This window comes from Phaenicophaeus curvirostris, chromosome 2, assembly GCF_032191515.1.
Source record: "Phaenicophaeus curvirostris isolate KB17595 chromosome 2, BPBGC_Pcur_1.0, whole genome shotgun sequence".
Lineage (NCBI taxonomy): Eukaryota > Metazoa > Chordata > Aves > Cuculiformes > Cuculidae > Phaenicophaeus > Phaenicophaeus curvirostris.
The window spans coordinates 44184529-44205497 of record NC_091393.1 but is presented as its reverse complement, the minus strand read 5'-3'; the positions used below and the strand labels follow the sequence as shown (position 1 = coordinate 44205497).

The following is a 20969-nucleotide window of genomic DNA, read 5'->3' as shown; positions in this document are numbered from 1 at the left end:
CTGCTCTGGTGAGATCCGAGTGCTGCATCCAGCTCTATGGTCCCTAACGTAAAGGGCATGGACCTGTTGGAGCAGGTTCAGAGGAGGGTCATGAAGATGATCAGAAAGCTAGAGCACCTCTGCTATGAAGACAGGCTGAGAATTGGGATTGCTCAGCCTGGAGATGAAAAGTCTCTGGGAAGACCTTACAGCAGCCTTCTAGTATCTAAAGGGGGCCTATAGGATACCTGGACAGGGACTTTGTAGCAGGGCCTATTGTGACAGAAAAGGGATAATGGCTTTGAACTGAAAGAAGGTAGATTTAGTTCAGATATAATGAAAAAATTCTTTACTGTTAGAGGCACTGGAAAAAGGTGCCCAGAGAAGTTATGGATGCCTCATCTCTGGATATGTTCAAAGCCAGGTTGAATGATGCTTTGAGCAACACTGTCTAGTGGAAGGTGTCCCTGCCCATTGCAGGGGGGTTGGAACTAGATGATCTTTGAGGCTCCTTACAACACAAACTATTTTATGATTCTATGAGTAAAATGAATTTTAATTAGATAGTCCAGTAAGAACACCAACTTGAGAACTAATTTATCTGGTATCTGTCCTTAGTGATTATTTGTTTCCGTTGATGAAACGTAAGTGTCATAAAACCCACACTGTTGAAGTATTTCTGGCCTGAAAAAATAGAGTGTGGTCCACTTCTCAAAAGGTACAGGAGACTTTGTTTCCTTTGTGGAACATCCTGAAGGGTATGCTTTTCTTAATATGGAGACACCATGCTTTAAAATTATATATGTTCCTTGGGGAGTTTTCATGTGGATGCTTTAAACACTAGTCATTTGATTATCTGTGATTTGTGAGGATTGCTTTTTGTTTGGTTTTATTGAGTTTTATGTTGTTTTTTTTTAATCTGAAATTTTCAGCTTATTTTAGCACGATAGCAATAGAAAAAAAGGCGCTGAAACCAAGCATGGACCAGTTCTTATCTGCAGTATAGGCTTTCCTTCATAGTTCTGCATTCAGTAATTCTCAGTGATTCTTCTTCCATGCTCCCTTGGACACTTAGGATTCAATCTACATAGAATCATAGAATGGTTTGGGTTGGAAGGGGCCTTAAAGATCATCCAGTTCCACCCCCCCTGCCATGGGCAGGGACGCCTCCCACCAGACTAGGCTGCTCATGGCCCCATCCAACCTGGCCTTGAACACCTCCAGGGATGGGGCAGCCAAAGCTTCCCTGGGCAACCTGTGCCAGTGCGTCCCCCCTCCAATTTACAGCCATTCCTCCTTGTCCTATCACTAAATGCCTTTGTAAAAAGGCCCTCCCCAGCTTTCCTGTAGGCCCTCTTCAGGTACTGGAAGGTCGCTATAACATCTCCCCTCAGCCGTCTCTTCTCCAGGCTGAACAACCCAAATTCTCTCAGCCTATCCTCATGTGGGAGGTGCTCCAGGCCTTGGATCATACATTGTTTATACTGATTACTTAGAGCCATTGCAGTGGCAGAGAGGGCTCTTCTACAGATTAGGGTCCGTAATGGATAATACAGAGCCAGTAAGAAAATGTGTGGTATTAATTGCTGATTTTAGAAAATAGATTCCTGGTTGACTAGATCTAAGCTAGTTGAAGTCTCTCTAGAGTTGCCATAAACTGACAGTACAACGTTTAGACAGCTAAACGTTATTACTGTCTGTTTCCTTGGGAGAGTTCAAACTGTTGATTCAGAACAGGAATTTTTTTACAATAGCCAACTCAAACCCCATTTTTTTAATGGAATTTATTAAATAAAATTTTAATAGAATAAGGAATTGCATTTGCTGTTCTTTTGTTTTGCAGAACTCTACTCTCTAACTCACTGCAGATGAGACAGTTTTGTCTTATTTCATGTTAAGAGAATTAGTTTAATTTTTCTGTCCACAAGTATCCTGAAGGCAAAAAAATGTTTTCCCTTTAAATTTTCACAAGGCTTCTTTAGCCCTGAGCTTTCAGTAGTTACAGAAAGCACTTTTATTTTATTCAGCCTTTTGGGGAGGGGGTATTTTTTTGTGATCTACAATATAGTTTGCCTTTCCCTGTGGTGCAGGAAAGGCAGAATAATGGCCAAGAATGGTGAAGGATTTTCGTGCCCCCTAGTGGCTCCTCCTCCTCTTCTTCCTCTTTGTCCTCCTTCTGTGTTCAGCTGTTCCTAACCCGGAAACAGTCTCCTGCTTGTTCTTCTTTGCTAAGTGCTAATACTGTATGACCAGATCACAGAAGGCAAATTAATAGTAGAATTCTAAGAAAATGGATTTTTTTTCTGTCCTTATAAGGCAGGTTCCCATGAGCAATAACCTCATTCTGGTGTACGACTTGAAAAGCTGGCTAGGTAAAAAGCAGGAGAAGCTCTCCAAAGGACAGCTGAGAGAAAGGAGCCATGAAGGAGAATTTTCACTTTCCTCAGTCCCTGTCTAGAAACCCTAGGACAGAGGTTCCTGAGCAGTAAGCTACAGAGGGAGGACTTGCTTGCAGTTGGAGGTGGTCTGGAAATACTGTTCTATCTGAAATGAAAGTGGACTCTAAGCTCTTGCAGTAAAAAGAAACAGAGGTACAGTTTTCTGCTTTATGAAGATTACTTTCCTCTTCTCTGCCTCCCTTAATCCATCACGAACTGTTAATCCTTTTCTCTCGTGTGTAGTGCATACTGTATTTTACCTCACTTTCTACTTGTTAGTTTTCTGCTTACTTGAAGGACAGTATTAGAGCTGAAAATATGATTATTCCATTAGGCTCCAGCAAACAACCCTTTCATTCAGAGAATAAAAATAAGGCTACTAGTCAGAGCATTTATCAGGAAGGTTTGAAGGGAAAGCTGGGCAAGACTCAAGTAATTGTGATTTTTTTCAGGGTGTTTTCTGTGCAGGCATTTTTTCCAAGTGATATCCAGTAATCTTTCTACTGCCTGAGAATATGAAGACTTTTTTTTTTTTTTGTCTGCTCAGTCATAACTGTTTATCAAGCTGGCCTGTTCTGGCATTAATCTTTAATTCCATTTTTGTATGAATTCAGACAGCCAATTTGAATGCAAGGACCGTGATGAAGTGAAAAATTACTTTCTCTGAAAAGCGTTTTTGCAGCTTCATCCTGATGTTTGTAGTGTGGGAAAAGTGCAAGTCTATGTCTGAGAACTGCCACCTTGTGTGTTCGTGTGTGTTTTGAACTTTTCTTCCTGATTGGAAGTGCTGAAACAGCTATCATGGACAATTTGATTGTTCTTTAATTTGGAATTGAAATGTTGCTGCTGATCCTAATGGATGTAGGAGGTTGCTGCAGTGATAAATAAAAGCCTCTTTGTAAATCACTGTGTGCTGAAATTTTCAAGCAGACCTTTAATGTAAACTGAATTCATTGGTTCCTGTGTAGCAATTTTTGTGGCAGTTTATATCTGCCAGAGATCTGTCCCTAAACACCACAGTGCTGGTTGGTGCTGGGCAGAGTAGGTCTTGGGAATGCGTGAATATATGGACAATAAATCAATTGAAGTTGACCTACTATTATTTCAAGGTCCTATTCCAAGATGTACTGAAGACTAGCTGCATACCTTTTCTTTCCCTGATGTATAAGTCAGAAGGTTTTAATTAAGGCAGTTTCTTTAGCTTGCAAACTCCTGTAAAACTGTTTTAGAAATTAATAAATGCCAATAAAGAGATGTTTGTTCTTTTTCTTCCTACCACTTGTTTGTTTTGTTGGTTTGTTTGGAAAGAGACTAAAATTGTTACCGACTGCTTTTTACTTATATGGTGGCCAAACGTTTTATTTTTTTTTTAAAATTTGGATTAAATGGAATATGTGTGGTTAATGTATACAGTTCAGTATGTATATCAACATGGTCATACTGGGTCATTTAGCCCAGCCATTTGTCGAGTTCCTGGTCAATACAGGATGCCTGAGAAAGAATATAAAAACAGGGAAGGCAGATAGATAATGATTTTACTTCAGAATATTCTTTTAGTCCCCAGCAACTTGTGACTAAGATTTCTCCAGCTTGAGATGTTACCTTGTATTTTATAACCTTTTGTGGATTTTTCTGTCATAGTTTATATAGTTGTTCTTAAACTCATGTAGTCTTTTAGAGGTTGCAGTGCCCTGCAAAAAGTGTTCCAGAGTTTTAACTACACATTGTAGGAAGAAATATATAGCTTCAACCTATTAGCATCTGATTTTATTTGGAGCCCCTTAGTTCTTGTACTGAGATGGGAACAATTGTACCTTATTCCTTATTGTTTGCTAGCTGATGTAAAACAAAGGAGGGGAGAAATAAGAGGAATATTCTTTGTGTTTGATGGGGTTTTTCTTCCTGAAATACTTTTTGGCCCAAACAAAAAAAAATGTAGTTGGTCTAAAACTTTATGGGTTTGGAATAGTAAAGTGTGCCGCACTCTATGGTCCTATACAAACTTTAAAACTTTGCTTTATGAGTGTTTAACTGGGAGCGAAAAGAAGAAGTTAAGAGGAAAAGATACACAGCTTCACATCACAAAAATTCAGTTTTGCAGTTACTTTAATAGTGGTTTAATTATTACTGAAATTCAAGTAAGTTGATTGAGTTCTGATTTTTTATTTTTTTTAAACCTGATTAATATTAGGTTTCTATTTGTGCGTAGTAGGGTTGTGCTGGAATTTGGACAAGATTAACCAGAGGAAAAACCCAACTAGCGTAAATATAATGAATATTCCTGTCTATTCCATCTGTGTGTTTAACTGCTTCACATTAGGATCACTTAGCATTTTTTAATTTCCTATTCTTTGTAGGATGGGATGAATATGTGCATGTTTATGCAAAGCACCTTAACCAGACTTATGAGGTAATGTATTTTATTTACTCTTTATGAAGTAATTATAAGGATTGGAATATGTTTTGGCTAACTCTTTAACAAGATATTTAAAGTTAAATACATAGTTTTAAGTGTAATTTTGAATCCCAGACCTTATATTTATGCATCTTAATCAGATAGGTATTTGTGAATGTAAATTAGACCTTGATGTTTTGCAACTATTAGATTTGCCAGAGATTGGAACAGGCAAAAAACCCTATAGGTTTATATGTGGCAGGCCAGAAGATACTTAGAATTGAAACATAGTCTTCAGACTATGCCTTCTTTAACTCTGTGGAAATCAGTAGCTCTTAAGAAACATTCAGGGCCAGCTTATGCAGCCTACGCAGGTAACATTTATTTAATATATTTTTTTAATCTTCCCACTTCATAAGAGGAATATATTCAGTTCTGCCATCTGGTACTTCTGAAAAACATTTTTTTCCTTTCCTTTAGATTTAGCTTCCCTTAAGAAATCTCATTTCTATTAGATCCACATGTGGTAGAGTATATCTTTTTTTCTGCTCAGAGCTCTTTGAAGATAAATATTCTTTGTTGTCAAATAATCTGTATGAGAAAGTGTTGTGGGTTAACATGATTCTGTAAAACTGCCCAGGAGACTTGAACCATCAGGACTGGAATGGGAATCCATTTGTGTAAGCTGGTCTGTATAAAATCAGAATTGATGGGGCAACGCAAAGCGGAGGAAGATGTGTGAAGATTAAGCCCTCACCTCAGGTGTAATGTTGGAACTGCATGTTTCAACATTATGAGTATGTGGAAACTAGTTCAGGGGGAGCATTGTACTGCTGCCTGAGGACAGCTGATGGGATCAATCTCTCTCAGAGAGAGATTAGACTAACTGTGACCTGAAGGAGGTTCTGGCATCTTTGGGTTCCCTGTAGACTGTTGGAAAAATGAGTTTACCCTCTCCCAGTGGGTTGACTTGTGCAATGTGTTCTATGAAGAGTGCTGTAGCTGGTAAGTGAACTTGGGCCGTAAGAAATTGTTGGTTCTGCTGTTAAAGAAGAAGTAAAAACAAACATATGGTTGTGATTGGGAGGCTGACTTCTGAATGTGGTTTCCAAACCTCTTGGTGAGTTAAATGTCTGTTCATAGTAAAAGATGAAACAGTTGTATCAGCATGCAAAGTCTGGTACTAACCAGTTGTCCTCGTTTCTTAGGGATCTTGGCTTATCCTAAGTTAGTCATTGTTCATTGTTATTCATTTCACAATGACAGTGCGGAAAGAGGTTCTCCCTACATACTCTTTCCTTCCCTCTGTCCTTTGAATTACTGAAAGCATAATTGAATACCTTGAGCATGATTAAATACACTGCCATCAAAGGTAACAGATTTTTGCTATCCTCAAAGGATGGTTTTGTCCTCCAAAAAAAAGTTTTGTTGGTGATTGAGATGGTACCACTCTGGAGAAGCTGCTGAAGGTATCATGCTGAATCTCATTATTTTTAGATGGCTTAGCCATGCAGCTTGTCATGCCCCTTTCTACTGCTTTCTATAGTGTTCTGGCTGAATGTAGGGTCTTGTGTCACTCTCCTGTCATGCCTTCTTGCAGGTAGTCTTTTTAGATATAATCTGTAGCATATATTTTTCAAAACATAGCACAAGATCTTCACTTTGATTCCGTATGTTGTATCTGCCTTGCTTTCGTTTTGGATGCCATATTAATTACGGAATACTCATTTTACCATATGTGGAATTGGTGTTGGGCTACTTACCTGCAAAGGTGTAGTTATTTGAGTTGGAACAGTGGATTTTTCCAGTCTTTAACTATAGAGATGGTTTTCTTGAATCCTTTTGTAATTTCAAGATGACTAAAAGCATGAATTTTGGTTGCAAAACTCTCTTTTGTAGATTGCCTTTGATCACTGTTGCCCTAGTCCAAGGAAAAGCTTTTGGAGGAGGAGCAGAACTTACCACAGCATGTGATTTCAGGTAAGATCAACAATTTGAGTATCTATCACATTGGATCAGTGATTTAATGACTGAGCCTGTGAAATGTGGGAAGCTTGAGGTACCAATTTTATGAGGAGTCAGATTCCTGAATTCCACGGTACTGGGAACTGGGCTTTGCTAGCAGACTTCACAGGAAAAAAAATTCGGGTTTCCTGGTAGAACAGAGGAAAGGTTATTTGTTGTCAGGTTATACAGTCGGATCCCTGTGTAAAACAAGAGCAGCAAGGAGCTTTAGCAACCAGCTGTGTCATAGACCAGAGAGGTCCAACTTTTCATGCCTGAGTAAGAGGTAGGAGGACTGCAAAACATTATATCCCCTTATGTCTCTTCATGTGGCTGTCATAAGTGAAAATATATAAATAAAGCTCTCCATTAGTCTGGTATTTTGTGTTCTGGATTTATTATTTGTAGCATAACTTTGTGCTCTTATGATTTCTCAAGCAAGAGTTTAAGATGCGGAGGAAAGCCAGGGAGGTGCTTTCCCTGTTTTTTTTCCATACAGGTGCACGGATTTGCCAGAATGAAACCACTAGCTAAAAAGAGAGGGCTTTAATTAAAGAGGCTGGATGCAGAACAGGAACTGGGAGAAACTAAAATAATAAAATGACACTTTATTTAAACAGTTGCTAATGTGCACATAGCCTGCAGATATAACAGGATAAGCACTCCACATGGCCTCTCTGAAAATGAGGAGCATTTAGTAAAGTTTTTATCCACAAGAAGGAAATGTGCTCTTTAAGAGGGCCTCACTGCCTGAAGTGGAAAAGGAATTGTTCAGAACAAGCTGAAAGTACTTGTATTCAAAAGTAATACTAAGCAGAGTATTACACTGCTGTTCCAGGTATCAGGAACAGGCTTTGAATAGAGGAGATGGTATCTGTGTTGTTGAAGCCCCTCTGAAGCAGTCCTCCTTTGCTTTGAAACTAGATGTGACTGGAACTCTCTTCATATCTGCACAGCAGCCAGTGAACTGGAACTGCAGCTCTGACTGTGAACTCTGAGTACTGGCTGTATTATAAATTCCTAGTAAACATGTGGAGAGGTGCTATGCTTGACAGCCTCCGCACTGGCAGGAGAGTGTGCCTAGGAGACCTAGACCTTTCTCTGTCTGTGATTCCATTGACAGAAAGTGAATCCTGTTATGCCTAAATAGGAGTTTAGGGAATATGAACATAATGAAATAGAAATCCTTCTGCTTTCTAAAATGTGTACTCTCCACTTTTGCTCCAGCTATGTTGTTTGACATACTGTGTAATTATAGTCATTGTCAAGTAGCTCTTATTTGCATGAATTGAGCAGCTGTGATTCCTCTGATGTGCTGCCATAATTTTCATAATAACTACAGTTGTTGATCCATCTTCCATTACTTCCTAACACACTCATCCTTAATAACAAGAAGATAGGAGCAATAGCAGCTCAGAATATGTTTCTCTAAATCTGAGAATTTTAATGCGGGGGAGGAAGGGGGCAAAATAAGGGGTTTTTTTGAGGACTATGAGTAGATACTAGTGGAATGAGTATTTTGTCCTGAGTCATTAAATGCCAAAAAAGGAACCTGAGAACGGAAAGCAGACAGGTTCATTTTCTTCCTTGAATATATTGTTTGAACATTTTTCTAATTCATTTTTTATTTTTGTTAAGAACAGAATGAGTGACTTGTGGCTGCTTTTAATTCTAAATTTTCGAATCAACTTCTGTTTTTCACGGTTGCCATGTAAACTACTGAAATGCTTGGTATTGGCCTGAAATATTTTCTTGTGTCTGCCAGTTTGTACTATGTTAACTCTGCTGATATTGTTAAAGTGATTAACTTGAACCAGAATGGCTCAAAAACCTTCTTTGAAATGTGCTCTGGCAGCATGTTGCACATCTGAAGTAGAGATGTAGACAAATTCAATTTTAAAATAGCTGAAGTGGTTTAAATTATTGGTAATATCTTAAACCATCTTCCTGCCACAGTTTTTGTACTAATTGTCTCTTACTGCATCTTAAGCCGGCTCAGTTAAAATTGGATTAGGGAGGGCTTGCATGAACTCCAACACATTTATTGCCAACATAAGGGCAGTGATGAAAAGTGAAAGCGTCTTAGGTCACTCCATCTTCGATCTGGAGGAGGAGGTCTTCTCAAATCATCATGGATTGTTGTAGTATGAGTTTCCATAAAAAGCAATATCCTTATAAAGATTGTAAGTGTGATTGGGGAAAAAATCCAGACAAGTGCAAGATAATTAAAATCCTTTCAGATTTTTTCTGATATGAAAGTTGGGAAGATAAGGCTTCTGACACTGTAATTATTTATCTCAATTATTTCTGTACAACTGAGTAATGTAAAACCATGCAAGTATGAAACTTGTTTGGACAGCTGTGCTTCTTAGTACATTTTCAAGAAACCTAGATGTTTTTTGGTGTACCACAGTTGAATATTCTCTCTGAGCCTGTGAAGATGGCTCATAGGTTCTGCTGCCAAATGTCAGTGTATGTTGTGGTTCTGCATGAGACTGCAGCCATTTCAGTGAAGTCCACAGATGACTGCGGCACTGGATTTGATGGTGCAATTTTACAAATAATTGAAGTGAAGTATCTGTTCTGACTTCCCTGTATGCAGAACATTGAAGTGTATTTTGTGCTTGCACAATGCATGAAGTCAAGGAGAACTGGTTTGACAAGGCTGGTTAAGGAATTTCAACTAAAGTTGTAGTTAGTTGTTGGGCAACAAGCTAACAGTTATGGGGCAGAGACAGTGTGGTAATGAATCTATTTGCTCAATTATTGTTAACATAATAATCTCTGAGCACAGATCTGTGCTACCAGCCGACAGCCAGAATAGCTAACTTTGTATTCTGAGCTGTTGTCTTCTATTTCATGTTGGTGCCTTTGAGGAATCTTGCTGGAGCAGTGTCTGTGTAGGTTTTTTAGACATGTCTACAACTTTGAAAATTTGGTCCTATGTCACCTGGTGAATGGACTTGCATTGTACTGGGGTGCTTCTGAAAAAAAACTCTTCCCCCCACCCTTTTTTTCCTGTCCAATGCTACTGCAGTCAAAATAGAGGCGTGCCACTGCCATGTGAATCCTGTTTAAAGGTGGTGTTTCCAGGCATTCCTACTATTGACCTCGAAGTGGGCTCATGGGTAGAGGCAGTAATATTCTCCTTTTGTTTTTATACAAAATGATCAACTTTAATTTCTTCAGCTGTAGTTGATGTTGCACAGCTAAATTGCAAAGGGCCAGTTTCATTACTGTTGTTAGTGCTGAGCAGTATCCTACTTCATAAAAAGCACCATCGATTTAAAGTGATATTTTGTTTTTTGAGCAATCTTCTGCCCTGTATCTGTAGGAATAGCAGCTTTTAACAAGGGAAGAACCTTATGTTAATAATACTGCTCTGATACCAAATTGGCCTTGCTGCATTTTAGTTGGATGTTTTCTAGATTTTTGTGAACTATGTTGGCATGCTTAGTGTTACGTCTTAAGATATTAGACATATTCCATAAAATGCCCAAGAAGAGATACAATTAAATGCAGAGTTATTCAATAGCTTTTGGGGTGTGTGTCCTTGTGATGACTTGTGTTTATTTACTTTTAGAAGCATGTGTTTAGTGCATTAAATGTAATTTATACAAAATGAAAGGAACTGTAGATAATGTAAGTGCTGCATAGATGTAGGCCAACTATGACTAACTTTTCAGTTGTTGCTCTTTTAAAAACAGCAGGGAGGGGGGAAGCTGTAAAGATATCAGTATTCCACAGCAAGCTTTTCCAAGAATAGGTTTCAGAACATCAGAACACAACACACTAGCTTCTTTTGAAATATTTTGCTGTTTGCAAGGATTTTGGCTTTTAGTTTATCAGGAAGAGCTTTTAGGTCCACAAGATGCTGCTGTTTGAAATGAGGGTGCCTCAGTACATAGTAGCTCTTTTCACTGGGCAGAGAATGATATGAATGTAACAGGACTGGGTTCACATATTTATGAGTTCCTGCAAAGTCCAGGCTGACAAAACACTTTTCATTATATGTGACTCCTTAACATTGCTGCACATCATCAGGAGAAGAATCAGTAGCAAAATTTGAGTCTGTTCTCAGAGCTTCACATGCTTGCTGTGTGCCATAGATCACTTTTTTTTTTTAACTGTATAAAATTTTCCTTGCAAATATATATGTATGTGTGTATATATATATGTGTAAAACCTCCTTCAAATCAGTTGGCAATTTTAGAATTCCATTGCAGTCATGCATCAGTTCACATTTTTAGATCCTGGGAGCCTTGTTAGTACAATTTTCTGATGAATTTTCAGAGAAATGGATTATGGTTTTAGAAGTTTCATGTTGCCTGCCTGTAAAAAGTCTTTTCTTATTTTTGACCTGGCACACTTGATGTCTGGCTAAGCAATTGCAGCGTGGCTAGAAATGGACTTGGGGCTTGTATTTATGGACTGGTACTGGTCTTTATTACCGGTTTTCATTTGAGTTTGCATTTCATGTATTTACAGTTTTCCAGGCAGAGGATTTATTTCATAATCTACAGTTCAAATTTACCACTGCTTGACTTTACTGGAAATGTAGTTAACAGCAATGAAGCATGAATTTGAGCTGAGGTTTTCATTCTGAGGTTGTCTTTTTGTGGGGATTTACTTCATTCTAAGTTTTTTGGGGTTTGTTTTTTTTTTTTCCCTTTGGGAGGCTAAACCGTGTTATCCTGTTTGTTATCAGCATGTATGTACATTTCAGACTATTTTTACCATACAGTCTTACATCCTTTCTGTTGAACACTCCTGTCTGCAGCAGATTCACTGCTACACAGTAATAATAAACAGAGATAACCCAGATAATGGAAAACTTAAATAAGACACATTTTGGGGAATGCAGAGCTGGACCCATGCTGATTCTTGCTTGGACTCCATGCTGTTGGTACCCTATAAGGAAGCATTTGAGCTGCAAGGAGAACTAGTTTTGGAGGAGTACAAATGCACTGAAATTTTCAGTTACGTTTGTGTCTGTGTAGTGATTAATCTCCAACTTGGATAAAGTGCCTGCAGGTATTTGAGTTTGACACTCTACTGCTGATCTTCACTACCAAAATATTTTTTTGTACGTATATATATATATGTTCTGATAGCACTGCAAGTTGGTTAATATGAAGTCTAAGAAGCACTTATTTATTCTGTTCAGCTGATTTCAAGGTGGAGTTATGTTGAGTTGTGGTTTCACAAGGACAGGCTGCCTGAACGGCTCACTTTGAGGTGGGAAAAGGATGTCCCTGCTGCCCATTCCCAGCTCACTGCTTACCTCTGGTTTGCCAAGCACTGGTGAAGATGCCCGTAGGACTCCATTATCTTGTGAAAAAGCAACAGAAAGTCTAGATATTTCTTGTTCTTACAGAAAATTAGTGGTTTGTAAAAGGAGACAGTGAGCCAAGGTAGAGGAGGATCTCAGTCTCTTGGGGAAGATGACGAAGAAGAGAATGGGATGGGAGTAGTCTTCTCCTTTTGAATCTGCAGAGCTGTTAGCCTCAGTTTCCCCTGAAGCCACAGCATTAAACTGCCTAACTGCATTGGATCAGCTTGCAGACAATGTTTGCCGGAGTCCCTATTATCACATTTTTTCAGTCCTATCACGTGCTGTTGAAGGACTACAGAAAGAACTCTCTGTAACACTCCAGCTAGCAATATAGTTAACTTTGTAGGTATTTGAATAGTAATTATCCACGTCAGAGTTACTGTTCATTGAAATGACCAACTGTTCCCCAATTGACTCCATTTCCCTGGGTTTTGCAGCTGTAAGCATGTTTTGCTGCATGGATTTCAGCCTACTTTTGTTGTAAACATTGCCTTCACAATTGCAATTTCCAGTCTTTCCCTTCATCCCCTGTTTGCCATTCCCCATCTAATCCAAAGCAATCCAGTATCCTAGTGAAGATTTGGAGCATTGCTGGCTGCACCTCTGTGTTCCTGTTCCTTCCAGTTTTTTCCAAAATTATATGAAGCAAGACTGTTGGAACCTATAAACCTTGGTGGCTTCAGCTTCCCACTTCTTCATGGATTATGTAGTTAGTAAGAAATTAATTGCTACTGCTGTAACTCAGCAGTCTCAGAATAGGAATAAATAAGAATAAAGTCTCAGTAAGAATAAATCAAATTATAAATTCTTATGTTAAATAAATTCCTATTGTGATACACATCTAGTGTATCTGTGTTATGTTACTAGGTATTATCCTCCAGTTTTTGTTTTGTGTGCTGATGCATTCATATTGATAAACAAAAAGCAAATATATAAACTGAGTAAAACCCAGTAATTTCCAATAGTGTTATTTGTGTCTGTGTGAAAGAGAAAGGTTGTAAATAAAAACATACGAGGGGAAATTATACTTCTAGTGATAAGAAAATTGATCACTCTTAGGTGTATTTGTGAAGGATCTGTTATACTTTGGTGAAAGTGTGCCTATTTCTTGGGCAGCTAGTCTGAACACAGTTAGTGATCTGAAGCTGATTTTAGTTGGCCATCGATGTAACTAATATGCGAAGAGATGCAGCAGCTAAAGCACTGTTTTAATGTAGAATTTTAATGTTAAATTCTCTCTCCCATTTATGCCTTTTTTTTTTGAGGAAAGTCATTGTGGGCCTTCTTTCCCTCTGCTCCCCACCCCCTTCTCAAAGAAAAAAAGAAAAAGCTGAAAAAGCTTTTTTTTCTAAAATCATTTATCTTATCTGGAAAACGTAACACTTAAGTAACAACCATTGTGTTCATTTAAAATACAAACAAACAAAAAACCCAAGAAACTCAGAGCATTTTTTTGTATGAGATTATTAATCTGGTATCCTGAAAAAATGGCAACATTTTATTATAATTTAATCACCAATGATTTAAAATAAGTTACAGAATCACAGAATTACCTGAGTTGGAAGGAACTCTCACGGATCATCAAGTCCAACTCCTCTGCCTACATAGGATAACCCCAACATCCACATCACGTGTCTGAGGGTGTTGCCCAAGTGCTTCTTGAATATTGTTAGGTTTGGTACCTTAACTGCTTCCCTGGGGAGTCTGTTCCAGTGCTCCACCACCCTCTCGGTGAAGAACTTTTTCCTTAATATCCAACCTAAACCTCCCTGGCACATCTTCCTGCCGTTCCCTCGTGTCCTATCATTGGTCACTGAAGAGAAAAGTTCAGCGCCTGATCATCCTCCTTCCCTTGTGAAGAAGCAGTAAACTGCTGTGAGGTTTCTCCCTTCAGTCTCCTTCAGGCTGAACAGACCTCATACGACTTCACCTCTACCCCCTTCACCAACTTTGTGTCCCTGCTCTGGACACTCTCCAGTAGCTTGATATCCTTTTAATACTGTGGCGCCCAAAACTGCACACAATACTCGAGGTGGAGCTGCACCAATACAGAGTAAAGCGGGACAATCACCTCCCTTGACTGGCTAGCTGTGCTGTGCTTGATGCACCCCAGGACACAATGGCCCTCTTGGCTATCAGGACACACTGTTGGCTCATGTTCAGCTTGTCATCGACCAGAGCCCCAGATATCTTTCTGCAGGGCTGCTCTCCAGCCTCTCCCTCTCCAGTCTGTGTGTATATCTAGGGTTGCCATGTCCCAGGTGCAAAAGCTGGCACTTGCCCTTGTTAAAACTTCATGTGGTTGGTGATTGCCCAGCTTTCCAATTTGTCCAGATCCTTCTGCAGGGCCTCTTTTCCCTCAAGAGTGTCAACAGCAGACTTGGCTAGTAAACCTTCGAGTCCTGCATCCAGGTAATTTATGAAGAGTACTGGTCCTTAGATAGATCTCTGTGGAGCCTTGCTAGTGACTGGTCACCAGACTGATGTAACCCCATTCACTATGACCCTTTGAGCCCACCTCATCAGCCAGTTGTTCACCTGCTGCATTGTGTGTTTAGCTGCATGCTGTTGTTTTGTTTAGGGGGATACTGTGAGAGAATACCAAAGGCCTTGCTAAAATACAGAAAGATTACGTCAGTTTGTTTTCTTTAGTCAACTAAGTGCACGATCTCTCTTAGCTATAGTCAGAATTTGTTGCGTAGGATGTGCAAATGCAGCATCAGTAGCACTGCGTGCAGAGACAGCTGAATTTCAAAGTGTGTCTTGTTACCCTCGGTCTTGCAAAGAATTGTTAGTGTGATTTTTATGATGTATTTTACGTCTTTTAATGCTGTGGGTTGCAGAAATATGATGTATCAAATCCATCATAAAGTAGTAGAGCAGCCTTGCATCTCTTAGGGCTGATGTCAAGAAATGCTGTTCCTTTCCGGTTGGCTGAGTTCATATGAATGAAGTGAGGAATGGCTGAGAGAGCTGGGGTTGTTTAGCCTGGAGAAGAGGAGGCTGAGGGGTGACCTCATTGCTCTCTACAACTACCTGAAAGGAGGTTGTAGAGAGGAGGGAGCTGGCCTCTTCTCACAAGTGACAGGGGACAGGACAAGAGGAGATGGCCTCAAGCTCTGCCGGGGGAGGTTTAGGCTGGACATTAGGAAAAAATTTTTTACAGAAAGGGTCATTGGGCAGTGGCAGAGGCTGCCCAGGGAGGTGGTTGAGTCACCTTCCCTGGAGGTGTTTAAGGCACGGGTGGACGAGGTGCTAAGGGACATGGTTTAGTGTTTGATAGGAATGGTTGGACTCGATGATCCGGTGGGTCTCTTCCAACCCGGTTATTCTATCATTCTATGATCTTTGCCTTTTTGACGTTTTAGATGCCAAGCTCTGAGACAGAGTCTTGGGATGCTCCCTCTTCCTTTTCTCTATCAGCAACAGATATGAGCAAAGAATATGACTGATATGTTCCTGCTTTGAGACTTCTGAATTGGTCCAGGAGAATTTTCTTCTGTTTTCTTTGGTCTTGATAAACATATGTGATAGAAATAAAGGTGTGGGACACTGGGGTTCTAAACACAAGAGTATATACTGCACAAAAATAAGCAAATAATTTAAAAGAAAATATATTTTCTGTTTGAAAACAAGCTGCAGGGTGTTCTTTTGATTTCTAGATGAATATTGGCATTCAGGTTTGTCTAAAAAATTCTATTATCAAACGCCTTTACCTCTAAGTGGTCTTTTTTCATCAAAGAATCTGGCAAAATATCACTGGATCTTTTCTAATGGAAATTTTTGCTTTAGCTGAAGAGGCATATCTGTTCTTGAAAATGGTTGCTTGAATGAAATCCAAATAACTGTAACTCCTTTTTTGAAAGACTCATGTAACATTTTAGATTTCCAGCATGAGTAATTTTTGTTTGAGCATTACTTTGGCATTCACTCACTTGTGTATTGAGACTTCAGTGGCCTGTAAAGAGTAGCTAAAACCTGCTTCAAAAGTAAGACCTGAGTGCTATACTATTCTAAAAATAATTGTATGGTAACGGACATTGTAGCGTGTCTGTGACTGGGACCCATTGATAATCAGGCTGATATAAATACAGTTTAACAATAAATAGTTCAACGAAGGCAAGTGCAGAGTCCTGCATCTCTGGAGAAGAAACCCCAGGCACCAGTAGAGGTTAGGGGTTGGCTGGCTGGAAAGCAGCTCTGCGGAGAAGGACCTGGGAATCACGGTGGACAACAAGGTAACTGCGAGCCAGCAATGTGCCCTTGTGGCCAAGAAGGCCGATGGTATACTGGGGTGCATCAAGAAGAGTGTAGCTAGCAGGCCGCGGGAGGTTATCATCCACTGCTACTCTGCCCTAGTGAGGCACTGTCTGGAGTACTCTGTCCAGTTCTGGGCTCCCCAGCTCAAGAAAGACAAGGAGAGAGTCCAGTGGAGGGACACAAAGATGATAAGGGAGCTAGAGCATCTCCCATGAGGAGAAACTGAGAGACCTGAGTCTATTCAGCCTAGAGAAGACTGAGAGGGGATCTTACCAATGCTTCTAAATATCTAAAAGGTGGGGTGTCAAGATGATGAAGTCAGACTCTTTTCAGCGATGCCGTGACAGGGCAATGGGCACAAACTAGACCGTGGTAAGTTTCACCTGAACATGAAGTAAAACTACTGTGAGTGGGATGCAGCACTGGAACAAGCTGCCCAGGGAGGCTGTGGTGTCTCTTTCTCTGGAGATATTCAAAACCCACCTGGATGCATTCCTGTGCAACCCATTGTGGGTGAACCTGCTTCAGCAGGGGGCGTGGACTAGATGATCTCCAGAGGTACCTTCCAACCCCAACCATTGTAAAGTCCTACCTGGGAATTAGGAGAGGAGAGTGTTATTAAGACATCAGTCATTTGCATGGGAGCAGAAATGGAGTGGTACCCCGTGGATTGCTGTTGTACAGCTGTGGGGAGAAAAGATGATCCACATACTAGATTTTGAATAATGAGGCTTTGGTCCCAATTCATGGTTCTGGTGATTTCAGAGTTCACACTGTGCACTTCAGGGGAACCACAGCTCCCTGGTGTAACACACCTTCTGTGCGGTGCTGTCCACCTGCCAGCACCCTCTTCTGAAGAAGTATCACCCTGGGAAATGGGGCAAACACACTTTGTGGTTTGGCCAAATAATTTTCTTTGGTGTTGGTTTATTGAAAAATGACCAAAAAAAAGAGGCTTATCTTACATCCTTTAATATGACTTATGGAGTTTTAATCAGTCGTGCTTTTTGAGGCCCCTATTTCTTGCCCTGTGATCTGTCATCTAATTCAATTTTTCATTCTTGCTACAGAAAAAGCCTTTTTGTAATTTCCAATATACAGCTTCATTTATCTCATTTAGAAAAAATGTAGCTTTTGATAGCATGCTCTTCTTTCTCCAGCTTCTGTGAAGCTACAGGTGAGAAATTGCCAAGCCTGAAGTAAAAAATTAAATTTAAACCCCCTAATCTAGATCTGCTGGGTGAGCCTTCATCTGCAGCTGACTTCTGGGAGATTCTTATCCAGCAGGAGATTGAAAGAGCCCTCTGTGTGTATGGCATCACCTGCAGGAGACTTTGGGAGCATTTCACCTACCTTATCTTGTTTGAGGCTGCCTTGCTGCCCCTTGCAGTGTATTAGCAATGGCTTCTTTCCCAATGGTTTTTTTATTTCTTTCCTTAATCCCTCTCTGAAATTAACAGTTTTTCTTGGCCTTTGTGGCCGCTCTCCTTTGATCAGGGTAGTGCTTAAGAAATAAACCTTTTTTAACTTCTCTAGTCATTTTTACGCAGCTATGTCTGGCCTAGTTTTAGTCTGGAACACAGAATGCTGTGCTGCTTTGCCATACTCCTTTTTGCTGCTGATAGGCCTTAAGATAATTTTCTTTAGTGCAGGCTTTGTTATTGATGAGATGCTGGGTTTTGGGGCATGCATGCAGATTTCTGTGTCTGCCTATTATAATTTAACTCCTATTATCCACATGATCTTTTTCTAGTAATAACATTATTTTTCGTGCTTCTTCCTTGGAGTAGCTTCTTTTGAAACTGGTAATCTTGCAGCCTCTTTGAGCTGGCTGTGTTCCTTTTGGAGGTTTATCTTCCATTGAATAGCTGAATGTTTGGGTAATAAATGGTGGAGTTATCCACACCTTAAGCTGTTGCTTATTTTTGGAGACCATATTCCTCCTAAAACAACTCATGTCTAGCAGTTTCTGCTCTGATGTCCTTATGTTTCATGTTTACCTCTTAACTTTTCTCTTGCTACTCCATCTCACTATTTGTTTGATCTAGGATTCTACTTTTCAGAATTTCAGCATCAACCAAATGTTTTGTGTCTTTAGATTAAAATATGACTTTGTCATTCTTTCTTCTGCATTTCTTTTGACATCTGGGTGATGTGAGAAGGTATGATAGAGTCACATTATAAATTCTTATTTTAACGTTTCCTTTGAATAGTGCATCTCTTACTGTTCAGGTCAATCTGCTCCCTTCTGTGAAATGGCCTGGGGTTTTCCAGCCAGCCTGGGAGAACACTGTGTCATGCTCAAGAAAATACATATGTAATTAGGAGTCTGGTGTTTGGATCTGATTTTCACCCTGATCCTTAAGGTTCCATACAATGTGTTGGAAAATCTGACTGAAGGGCAGCAATGGTAGGTGGTAAAGGCAACACATGCTAGGGAGACTCAAGATATTTTTCCAGGCTATATTGTGTAAAGCTTGATTCTTAGGTTTTGTTGTGAGTGGGGGGAATGAATGTGCTAAGTGTTACAGAATAATTCAGTAACTATAAATAGAATTCTATGTGATCTGTAAGGCAATTTGAAAAGCGCTGTGAGAAAAGTGAGCTCTTGTGATGGTGAGATTTCTTAGGCTGGCATCAAGCCTACTTCTTTGACACAGAGTTTTAGAGTGTGCCTAGAACGCTCTGTATGTAGGGAATTCAGTAAGACTTCTTTTCATTTTGTTTTTTGGGATAATTTTATTTAAACCTCAAGTAAATTTTTTTTTAATCACTGAAAGGATTTGAGAAGGGTGATTTTCTGATGGGCTTATTAAAGTAGCAGCTGGACCTACTTCTTTCCATTGCATTCCTGAAGTAAAGATTCCAGATTAAAGCTCAAAACCAGGAAAGATCATTAATGTGCACAGCCTTTTATTACCCTATTGAAATTCGGGACTGCAGAGCAGCTTTGTGTAATTGTATCAGATATATGCACAAGGGACATAGTTCCCCTAAAGTCTTTTAAACATTGTGTTCTCATTTTTATCTTCTTTAGTGGTTACCATTTAGGCATCTGTCAAGGTGAATATCTGTGACTAAAGGATTTTTAGAAAAAGCAAAGTTTTGGAGGCTTGTTTTTATGATACCAGTCTGCATGGACTATCACCAAAAGTATGCAGGACAAATCTGCAGTTTTATTGGTTTTACAGTATTTTAACTTTGGAAGTCTCACTTTGTGTTGCCAGAGCTCTGAAGCAGCAGTTGCTATAATGTCTAATGGTCTTATTCTTTCTCTGCATAGGACAGAAACATGAGAAGCTCTCCATGAGAGAGAGGATATGGGAGAGGAGCAGAGGAAATTAATATTAGCAAGCTGTGCTGGGAAAAGGCAAAGCGGTCATGGCTGGCTGATATTCACTGCATTGTTACTGTTTGAAAATCTGCTAAATATAATTATCAAGGGGTTATTTATTAAATGTATAATTGAGGATTTTTGATGCTTTTAAAACTTATCAAATTAATCAAGTGAGATTAAAAGATAAGTGAAATTGTGAACTAACTCTTCTCAGGAAGAATCCACTTGTTAATATTTTCAGAGAATTAGGGTTTTTCTTTTACTGTGATAGAGGGTGTAGTAAGATAGCTGAATTTCAGAAAAATCTTTGACCTAGGTAATTATTTGATGGTGTAGTCATAAAGAGACTGACAAGATGCTGCACTGGATAGGCAGAGATGGATTAATTAGTCCCAGCTTGCTTTTTGGAGGAGACTGTCTTATTCTTGAGGGTCTAATTCTAACAGCATCTGTCATGAAAATTGAAGTGAGGACTGGAAGCTGCTCACCAGCAGCATTGCTGACTAGCTAAATTATTTTAGTGCAGTACTGCGTATTTCTTCTGCAGAATATTCTTCCCACAGTACCTTACTGCTTCAAAATTAATTTTTATTGCAGAAATGACTGGTTAATGCAGTTGTTTTAAGATGAGTTTCTGTAATAACCATGAAAGGCTTGTGTATTAGAATATTGAACAAGGCTAGAACTATTTTTTTAATTAAAACTAAAAACCCATGCACACTGCAATTAAATACTGATGAAAGTATTTGTAGCCTTTCTAGTAAGATTTATGGTCCTGAGAATATTTTGAGAGACTGAATACTTAGGCAGCACAAGTTGTCACTGCTAGATTGCAATGTTGTCATGTAATTAACTACCAGCCTTTAGGTTTCCTGTTTAGGTCTCCACAAGCACGAACTGCAGCCATAGCTTTAGTCAGGACTCATAATTTCAGGCTTTCTGTGGCTTTTTGAAGATGTCAAGGTGGTGGTTAGTATTCAGATCTTGTTTTCAAGGCTATGCTTGGAAATGACTTCTGTTGTTAGAAGATATCGGAGAAGGTGGGAATGAGTTTTGCAGTAAATTGCCAAGGAGCATTCATATATGAGACCTCAAGAATTTATACCTTAATGCTAAGGAAGTTCTGTAGTTTCTCACGCATGCTTAACATCTGTCCATGTGTGGTGGGGAGGATAAGTTTCAGATTTATTAAATAGGAAGGTATGTGATACCTGGTGTATC

General features: G+C 39.5%; 1 protein-coding gene across 4 annotated transcripts in view; it reads left to right on the top strand.

Moving 5' to 3' along the window:
* Nucleotides 1-20969, top strand: part of ECHDC1 (ethylmalonyl-CoA decarboxylase 1) — a 42250-nt gene that overhangs the window by 14729 nt on the left and 6552 nt on the right. For all 4 annotated transcript variants that reach the window (XM_069851815.1, XM_069851817.1, XM_069851818.1 and 1 more), the window contains exons 4-5: nucleotides 4775-4827; nucleotides 6712-6792. In XM_069851815.1, the coding sequence (XP_069707916.1) occupies nucleotides 4775-4827; nucleotides 6712-6792 (134 nt within the window). The remainder of the gene's footprint in view (nucleotides 1-4774; nucleotides 4828-6711; nucleotides 6793-20969) is intronic.